General features: G+C 30.7%; 1 protein-coding gene across 1 annotated transcript; it reads left to right on the top strand.

Moving 5' to 3' along the window:
* The first annotated feature begins 4,261 nt into the window (after positions 1–4,261).
* On the top strand, positions 4,262–6,113 carry LOC128868104 (transcription factor Jra). The gene is made up of 3 exons (XM_054109852.1): positions 4,262–5,346; positions 5,413–5,614; positions 5,677–6,113. Exons 1-3 carry the CDS (start codon positions 4,978–4,980, stop codon positions 6,012–6,014), a joined length of 909 nt encoding a protein of 302 aa, XP_053965827.1. The 5' UTR covers positions 4,262–4,977; the 3' UTR covers positions 6,015–6,113.
* Positions 6,114–10,989: the final 4,876 nt, after the last annotated feature.

Here is a 10,989-nt window from a genome sequence, read left to right as displayed (position 1 = left end):
ATGATTAATGTTACTCAATAAGCCATTCTTTTAAAGAAAAAAATTAACTTTGAAAAAAAAACACGAGAAATAGTTAAAATATATAAAAAATACTGAGGTACTATAGTTTGTCGTGGGTTGTATGTCTACTGGCACTACTCTGTTCTTGATTGTTGGTTTCGGCAACAATCATCATCTTGATTGCATTTAAAGTTTGCTGTTAAAAACAAACCAAGGCATTCATACATACTTTCGCATTCATATACATATTGTACTTCACTAACATAGCATACATATATTCATATGTTTGTACAAACAAGTGTATGCATCTTGAAGTTTTCTGCTCTCATTTTCCTCGAAGCACTTGACCATAACTTTTGTGCACTAAAACCACAAACCTCACTTGCCCTTCAATCCACAAGGCATGGAAGCTGTTTAATTCTGTATCCATTGTTTGTTGTTGTGCTTTTGATGTCAGTTATATGGTCGAGAATGGTGCATTGTTTCACACAATAATATCCATAATTAGCATATTAAAGCGTTTACATATTTTGGCACATTTTTTTTTTTTGTATGTATATAAAACACACCTTTTTTGTGGGCGGGGTGGAAAACGAGAAGCACCGTGCAACACTAAAAAAAAACTAATATCTCTCGAATAGTTGGTTATTCGCATTAGGGAGTATCAAATAGAGTATATCACAGTTGAGAGAATACAGAAGAGTGCGTAAACGTGGACCGTTACTCGGCTCTCAGCGAATTTTACAGCGCCATTTTTTTCGCTTACTGGATTCTAGATTTTTACATTTATTGATTTAAAAACGACTTTTTCCAATTCTATTGATTTCTCGTTTTTTCATTCAATTAATAATCACGTGGATTAGTTGGATCTTCTTCCAATGTAGAAACCGGATACAGCAACTTATCATAATTCGGGTCCAAATGAAGCTAATTATTCTCAGTTCGGAAGAAAATTTAATTCAAAGGTCAGTGTGAAGCAAAAAATGTTCGAATAGTAGAAATAAGTTGAGATTGGTGATTTTCCATTAATAGTAGTAGCCCGGTGTGACGGGTTCAAAAAATCCAATGTTTTTACATTTTTCGGAAGAAAATCATCTTAAAAATATAGTATAAAAATTACAGACCAGCAGCAGCTGCTCTGACTGTCCCCTCTTTTTTTATCCGATATACAATACGTATACCCAGGTATAACCCAGGTATACCCCCGGTATACCCAGGTGTACATAATAGTACCAAATCGCCTTACATAGACAAAATATAAGAATTTGGTACAATATACTGACCTGTACCATCGAGCAGTCCATCAGTAAACGTTTTGCACTCGACGAATACACACTGTTCTGAAATGGGAAACAAGCGCTTTAGTGGATGTTAGCACAAAAATAAAGGTGAAAGAAAGAGATCATTTAAGGGGAATCAATTTACTGGAGAAGCTGATACTGATTTTGTGTGTACAAGCGGAAAAAACTGAAAGATAACAGTGGTTTTGAAGTAAACCATGACTCTAGTTTCAAGTACGTTTTAATCAGTTTCGCTTTGGTGTTTGGTGCGTTAGAATCGCTGTTAAAATGTAAACTTTAATGAGGGTTTTCTACTTGTAATCAAGGCTATGGAGATAATGTGCGTTACATTAGGACAAACAGCCAGGGACTACGCTGACGATGTTGACAATGCACGGATTTTGAGGGCAGAGAAAACTGCAGAAGTCAACTGTAAAGAGGCCAGAACTTTACGTAGGGCTAAAAGCTGCTGAAAATGACAACTTCAAGGAAACGGAAGGACTGCTCTATGCACCAGGTATAGCTGATTAATGTAAGTATAATTTTTTTATACAAAACCTGCTGTCGAAACTTTAAACGCGTTTTTCTCAAAACCATGTTTTCGAAATTTCGAGGAATCACTGACTTAAAACTATTCAACCGATTTGGCTAAAAATTTACCCCGTTATTCTATACACACATATTTAGATCCCGGATCTTTAAAACATTTAATTTTTTAATAATAAACTATTTAATTTAAACAATTTATGAAGAAAAAAAATTAGATTTTGAGAACTTTTTTCACAAGTCCGCCATTTTGTTTTTGTTTTTTTTTATTTTTATGTATATTTTAGGTTCGGGACCTAAAAAAAAGTCTACAGAATAATAATCTCTTTGAATTTTTCATTTCAGATGACTTTGGAAGGCTGTGTGTTTCCCCGAACCAGCTCATCTTTTTTTTTTATGGACTCCACTTTGACGTCAAAATTTTTAAACAAATTAATATAAAATTAACTTTAAAAAAATTTTTTTTATATACTTCAAAACACCAATAAAACATGTAAAAACTTTAAAACGATCGCATTTTATTTTCTTTTTAAAAAAGATTCAGGAAAAGACGTCGAAACTTCGGACGTTACACCGGATTACTATCCTAATGCCAATAACTAATGTCATAAACTATCTGTCTATTTTATCTATCATTAAAAACATGATTATCGTGAAGCTGAATATGAAAGTACTCGCATGCGAGTTATAAGTTATAATGCAAGAAAATCAAATGCCTACCATGTAGAAGAAAATTATTTACCACTAATTTAATTTGATAAAAGATGTATGCCAGAGGCATACTCAACTCCCATTTTGGACGGTTCAGTTCAATATACTTCTTTATCTCAAAACAAAATTCAAATTCCCAACTCCTCAAATGCTCTACCATCCGTACCTATTCGTATCTGATACATTAACCACCGATTTTTTGGGACTAAATTTTTTGAGGCTTGTCAAAAAATAGGTAGATTCAAATTTCATGAATGTTTGTCTATTGAAAAATATAATGGTGTAGACGTTTAGCAAAAATATTTTATTAAATGTCTGAAATATTATTTTAAAGAAATTTCGTTGTTGTCAAAGCACATTAAACAGATAGCAGCAGTGAAGCAAAAACTACAAGAGCAATGAATTTTGTTTTTGCTTTTGGTTCCGAGAATGTCAAAATCTATGAAAAAAGACTCACAGTTTAGGGCGATTTGAACAAACTCTAACAGTTTAGAGGCCAAAAATAAATCAGCTTCTCCACTGGCTACCTTTGCAATGTGCCTTCATTGTTATGAAAAAGTGGCTTATAGTATACTTCATTTAAGGCAATATACAAATTTCGTAAAATTTGTAGGATTAAAAACAAAACCAGAAAATATTATTTTATGTTATATGTTGAAGTTATGGAAATAATCAATGCAATGTTTGTAGCTGCATCCAATACTCTTATCCCCTACACCTTTTTCTACTGCGAGTTACTAGTTTTACGTCTGTAAAATTCTTCTAAATCAATAGAAAGAGCCCATCCCAATTTCTCATTGGAAATCCTTGCATAAACTAGAAAAGTAATATTTATAATTGTATATTTAATTAATTTGTATAAAAAAATTTATTTAGTTAGGGATAGGCCACCGGATCGACGAATATAATAACGCTCCCACGACAGCTCAATCAGATTTATATTCTACTACAACAGCAGAAAAATAGAACTTCAAGCTTCAAAACATCAAAATTTTGAAAAAGTTCGTCCATTGTATAAATCATCAAACTTATAAGTTATTTCTTTCAAAGTAATATAAAAGAAAATGGCGGAGGTCAGCTACACTTGCAGGTTTTTGTTTACGGTGACTAGCTATGGAAATATATTGGATTGTCTGTTTTATATAACTACCCGTATATCTATTTGCGCAAAATTGCACTCATTTTTTAAGCAAACAAACAAATTGACTATAAAAATAACTTTGATATTATCGTGAAGGTCAATGCTAAATTTAATTGGAAATATTATATAGTTAAAATTTCAATTGATCATTATTTAATCATCTAAATCACTTTCTACGCCAAATAGTATTAGTTTTTAAAATATTTATGGCGAGCTGCATTCAAATTCATTTTCTTTTTCAATTTTCTAGCAGCTGTATTCGCAATAAATAAAGAAATGACTCTCGCAGATACAAGTTTACAAGTTGAGGAATTTCGGTTGTCAATCTAGAGGATTTTTCATCAGTGCTGCATTTCGTTATACAATTATCAGTTAAAAATCATATTTAAACACTATCACTTAATAGTCTTAATAACATGCAGACTTTATAACTTGAGTTTCTCTAATGATGAATAGTTGAATATTATAAAAGCACTAGTTTAAGAAAGTGTTTAAATTATCCCTTAAATTTCTAATATTTTCAATACTGTTTTTTAATAAACCAACAGCAACCCTAGTCAGTATAAATACGCGACTGCTACGAATTTGATGAGTTTTTTCGTGAAATCCTTCAATCCAATTGGTTTTGTCGTGTTTGTGCGTCTTGTACCAATTGGGTATTCGTATTAGAAAATTAATAACTTATTTTTGGGGCTGCATAAAGTCATAATAATAGGTTTTAACGATTTTGGGTGATTTTAGTTAATAGTTGACTATAAAAAGTGGTGTAACTTGCCTATTTGAGTGCAGAAAGTGAATTTGCGTCATAAAAAAACCACTGTGATAAACACTAGAACAGGCAGTTAGATAAAGCCAAATATAAATTATAAATGCCTGGGAATAGGAAGTGAAACTATTTTATTTGGAGTTTTTATGCAAAAACAATCAAAAATTCTAACCAAAAAGGCGCAGTTTGCTTGTTTTTCCAACAAAGCGATAACATTCCAATAGGAAAGATTGATTAACTGAGGGGCGGGGAAGACGACGACCGCAAACTGGTAGTGCTGGTGAGTCATCCAAGATAAAATCGCAGCGCAACGCGTATACCGCGAAAGTAGAATAAAAACAACAAGCGCTGCAACAACGAGTGGCGGCAGCAACAGTTCCAAGGCCCCAACCATATTTCGTATTGACAAAAAGCAAAACAGCTGAAAACACCGTAAATCTACTCGTGCATACATACATAATTAATACATATCTGCTAGTGACGTCATCAGTTTACGGATAGAAGGCTTTCGCACGCGGATTAAGGTTTTTACTATGAAAACTACTATCAGCGGAACAACAACTACAAACGCAGCTGCGTCTATTGGCAGCACCGCGCCATCGGTACCTATCATACCCAAAACGGAAACGAACGACCTTAATTTGACGTTCCAAACGCCTAACACAACTGCAGCCAGTGCCATCAATACTGCTGCAAATACAAATAAACGGCCGGTATCGTTGGATCTAAACAAAGTGGCGGCAAAGAAGCAACGTCTTGTGGCACCTTCGCCACTCAACATCGATTCTCCCAGTTTGGAGAATTTGAAAACTATTAATACACCTGATATTGAGAAGATGCTGCTTAGCAACGTTATGCCGACACCGCAGCCTGGGATTATATTCCCCAGCAAAACAAGTACGGTAAGTAATTAGCTTCATGGCATTCATTTCATTGCGTAGTCATTTTAAAATTCGTCACTATTATAGGTAACATCCGAGCAAGAAGCATATGTCAAAGGATTCGAAGAGGCATTGAGTAATTTACATCAAAGCAAGAAATCGCAGGCTGCACAAATAACGAACAACAGTAGTGTCAATGTTGGTACCACGGCGACTACAACCAGTACCTCCAGTGCATCAGTTGTTGGTACTGGTATAAGTGGCGGAACCTTCACCTACACTAATTTAGGTATGTAGCATGTTTGGAAACATGGCAATTGATTATAATATTTGTTATTTTATTTTCTACAGAAACCTTCCCAGTCGCCATCAAAGATGAGCCACAAAATCCTGGATCGCCTGCAGCACTCAGTCCTATTGATATGGAAACGCAAGAGAAAATCAAGTTGGAGCGTAAGCGCCAACGCAATCGCGTGGCAGCATCGAAGTGCCGAAAACGTAAGCTCGAACGCATATCGAAATTGGAAGATAAAGTGAAAATTCTTAAGGGCGAAAATTCTGAGCTGGGCTCAGTAGTTAAAACTTTGAAAGATCATGTAGCGCAGCTCAAGGAACAAGTGATGGATCACATTAACTCCGGGTGCACAATTTCGATGTTAACGGATCAACCGATGATGTCTGGCAAATAACATGAGGACTTAGCTGTTAGGGTGCGAAAGAGAGAGCAAAATAAATTGTCGACAATTGGGCGAGGATTAGTTTTAAAGCAAACAAAGGGATTAATAATGGAACGTAATTGTGATTCGAAAGTTGTCGAAGTGAAAACTGAAAAAGATGACAGTAGCCTTAGAAGCAAACAATATCAGCATTCTCCACATAGCAATCCAACAAAATTGGCAACTGCCACACTCCAACATAAACAACAGCAAGAAGAAACTGAGGCAAATACGGATTTATCGGATTTGCAATTGAATAATAGCATAATCAATGTAATTGAGCAGCATATGCCCATTGAATTATTCATGGAAACACCACCACTGACCGGTGATAGCTCATCAACTCATTCAACAAATTCTATGTGCTCCAGCGGCGGTGTCAGTGCCGATTCTGAGCCGCACAATAACAATGCAGCTCTACTTGCGCTGGATGCAGACACACCGGCCACGGGTTTAACAACGGAAATCAGTGATCCACATTTCAGCAGTAATGGCGATGCTGACGGCGAGCGACCACTAGTTTTAGTTATCATCACAGATTATGATATGCAACAATAAGCATTGGATTAGCTAAAGAATTTTGTGCTTATAAAACGAGCCTGAAGCCAAGCAAAGTAGTTCTTATGTAAATGCTTTGAGTGTAGAAGTGCCTTTGTCGAAAAGCCAGTGAATTGCCTCAGTAAACAAGAAGGATAAAATAGGAAGATTTTAATACTTAGTATGCAGAGGTTTGCTGCTAAAAATTGCCTTATAAAACGCGCAACAATGATTTTTGCTTTGCTCTGTATTACATTAATATATATGATAGGGATATGCTTCAATAATTTGCATATTTATTAAATAGCTTTATTCGCTTTTCATTAATTTATATATTAGCTTTACTAACATCAGATTTAACTTTATACGAAATTTTCTAGCTGTAAGGCTTTCCACAAATCTACATTAAAAATGTAGCAGAAAATGTTTATTGCCATAAGCAGGATCTGTGTATGTATAGTACATATATACACATATATGTATGTAAGTAACTTTGCAAAATAAATGTACGGAAAAAATATCGAGTTTGAGTTAAAGGATATAGGAAAACCTGGATGTTTGGATTGGATATGGGGAGACTAAAATATGTTTGGTACAAATAAATAACTTTTGGGTATATTCAGAAACGCATTATAAATGCGCAGTAATTGCAGCGCTGGCAGCACTGCCAATGTGACAAGTGATGCAATTGATAGATTTGTTACCGATTTGCAAAAAGATTTGTTGCATTTATGAACGCGTTATACACTAAAATGGAAGTATTATTGAGTTTAGTTGTTGACGATATATTTGAAGTAAAAAGTGATAGATTTTGGCTAAATTAAAAAAAAAAAAAGACGTGTAAAGCTAAAAAGAAGATCACATATAGTAAGATGTTCATTAAAACGAAAAATTCCCAAAAATAAATCTTTTTTGCTAGTCGCTAATGCTTTTTAATTTATTGTGATTGTAATTCATTACTTTTCCAATTTAAAAAAAAAAAAAAAAAAAAAAAATTTTTTTAAACAATTATAAAATTTTCGCCGCGCGATTTGCCCGTCTATTTTCAAATCTTTATTCACTTTTTTTATTTCTTCCGCCACCTTATTCCACAAAACACTCTTTTTCCTCCTCCCTGAAGCAAATTCACTTTCCATGCTCAGTCGGACTCTGAGAAGCAACTTTACTTCCGATGTACTTAGATAATCGCTAAAATCAAGAAAAATGTAATAAAATATTGTTTTAATAACGTATATTTAATATATCTTTGCATTAAAAGCTAAAAAAATTAGTTTTATACTCAGTTTTCATCAGACATCATATTAGCGTAATCAGCGGCAGTATTAAAATTTTTCCTGCAAATAATGCGTGACGTTTGATACAAAAATGGCGTTTTGGAACGCGATGCATTTGCAGTACTGCCATATTTGCATTTCTGAACGCATTGCCAACACTGCAAAAATACGTTGCGCATTATAATGCGTTTCTGAATATACCCTTTGTTTAATTAGACATCAATTCCTTCCTTATTGAATTGAATTAATTTATCAATGCTGCAAGGACCATTGACTACTTTTTTCTAAAACTGTCGGTTTGCTTCGTCGAGTAAACTGGCACAGGAGAAATGGACGAAGAAGGTCAAACTAGATCTTCAAAATAATAATGATGGGACGCAAATTTCGACTATGAACAACACAAAGAAATTGAGAGTAACATCCTATTTTTTTTTGTTTTTGCTTTTATTGATACATTCTTCATTATTCATGCCTTCAACAGATAATATAGGGTGGGCCATGTAAAATTTGCTTTTTGAATCGGCTATAAAAAAAAAACTAATCAATATTTTTTCAAACCTGTTTTTTTTTTATTTTGAAGATTGAACATTGTCATTTATGAATAAAAAATTATATCGTTCAAATGACTGCCACGACTGGCTTTACAGTAGGCCATTCGATCAAATTACAAAACAAAAAACAAATACCTTTTTAAGCATTGCAAAAAAACGTATTGGCAATTTAAATGGCACTAATGCATGCATTTTAAAATCTATTTCCTCCATATGCTCTATCCAATGAATTAGCAATGAAACTAGCAGATTTTCACTAATTTCGTATTCGACTCCTAAAATTTGGGTATTTTTCTTTTTGTTTTGGAAGCGAATACTCTCAAATTTATTTACATTTCGTTAACTTTTCGTATAAATGTTCCCTACTTGGGAAATATCTTTCCAAGAAAGAAGAAAAACTGAAGAGATAAAGCTAAATTTAGCGTAGAGTGCTAATTTCGTGCCCACCACTGTACACATGTATTTATATATTCTCAAAATCTTTAATTTTAAAATGCCTTCTTATTGTCACTGCAAAGATTAAACACGTTTTTCTATATTTACTTCATTTTACTTTATTTTTTATAATTTTCCACTCAAAAATGGTACACAATTTTTTTCAAAAAACTTATTTTAAATACATAAGTATGTATATAATGCTAGCAAATAAATATGATTACGCGTCTGTCGTTTGTGTACATACTCCAATTCAGCTTTATTAAATATTTTTCAAATTAATATTTGATATTCGAGAAGTTGTAAGTTTTGTGGACCTTCACAGGCGTTTTTTCATGATTTATGGTACAATGTGTTTAAAAACAGTTTATTTTACGATTGGTATTTCATCGACATGCAAAGTTGAATAGTTAATTTTCTGTAGATTTCGTTTTTATACAATTTGCCGTTTTTTCGAAATGTGTTATAAATTAGAATTATCGTTAATGAATCCTTTTTTACATTTTCTTAATTTAGTAGTTAATTATCAGGAAATTTTTGTATTCATTTCATTATTTTTCTTCTTTTTTATTACGCATAGGTTATAATTTCATCATAAACATTTTTCTTCAATTTAAAAGCTAATTTTTAAATTGTTAAAATAAAACAATATGCACTTTTTTCAATTTTATGATAAAATATTTCTTTTTTTATTCAAAAATTTATTAAAAAAAATGGTTTTTATTTCAAACTTTTTCTCTTCTGTATTATGCATTTCCTTTGAAACTTTTTTCATTTTCGTATTTCGAATTTTTTTATTTAATAGTAATTTTTTGTAATTGTTTTTTTCAATTAACTTTTTATTATTTTATCATAAATTTTTTCTTTAGTTTTTTATTTAATAGTTAATTTTTTATAATTTGATTTTTATTTGAAAGTTTTTCCACTTTCGTTTGATCCATATGTGTTCTAATTTTATGATAAATATTTTTTTATTTTTTATTTAATATTTTAAATTTCTTGTAATTGTCATTTTTAATTATTTTTTTATTATTTTATCATACATTTTTTTGTTTTGTTTTTTATTTAATAGTTAATTTTTTATAATTTGGTTTTTATTTGAGACTTTTTTCACTTTCGTATGATCCATATGTGTTTTAGTTTTATGATAAATATTTTTTATTTGTTTTTTATTAATAGTTCATTCTTTGTAATTTTTATTTTGAATTAATTTTTTATTATTTTGCCATAAATATTTATTTTTTACATAAATACTTAATTTTTTGTTGCCTGTTTTTATTTATGTAATTGATTACTATTTCATTTTTGCATATGCTTTAATTTTGTGATAAATATTTTTTTTATTTTTTATTTCATTAGTAGTTAATTCTTTGTGATTTTTATTTTTTATTGATTTTTTATTGTTTTATCATAATTTATATAATTTTTTTAATTTAAATACTTAATTTTTGTTTTTATTTAATTCTTTTTCCTCTTGACTATTGCGCATATTTTATAATTTTATCATAAGCTTTTTTCCAATTCAGCAGTTAATTTTTTTTTTTTAATTTTGGTTTTTATTTGATTATTTTTTCTGTTTTGTATTTCACTCTTTTTTTCTTTTCAAATATGCATAGTGTTTTAATTTTATGTAAATATTTTTTTATTTAATAGTCAAGTCTTTGTAAATTTTATTTTTCATTAATTTTTTATTATTATGTTTTATCATAAATATATATTCTTTTTAATTAAATATTAAATTTTTTGTTGCCTTTTTTATTTATGTAACTCTCTTCCTTTTTCATATTTTGCATATGTTTTAATTTTGATATATATTTTATTTAGTAGTTAATTCTTCGTAATTTTTATTTTTAATAAATTTTTTTATTAGCTCGCAAATATATTTTAGATTAAATATTTAATTTTTGTTTTTATTTCATTTTTTTTTTCTTTTTCATATCTTCCAGGTCTTTTTTTGTGAGTTATTATTTTATTATAAATATTTGTATTCAATTAAATACTTAGTTTTTTGTAATTGTTTTTTTCTTTTCTTTTTCATATCTCCCACAGTTAATTTTTCGTAGTTTTTATTTTGAGTTATTATTTTATTATAAATATTTGTATTCAATTAAATACTTAATTTTTTGTAATTTTTGTTTTTTTTTATCTTTT

This window comes from Anastrepha ludens, chromosome 6 (genome assembly GCF_028408465.1).
Source record: "Anastrepha ludens isolate Willacy chromosome 6, idAnaLude1.1, whole genome shotgun sequence".
Lineage (NCBI taxonomy): Eukaryota > Metazoa > Arthropoda > Insecta > Diptera > Tephritidae > Anastrepha > Anastrepha ludens.
This window is presented reverse-complemented; position numbering and strand designations above follow the sequence as displayed.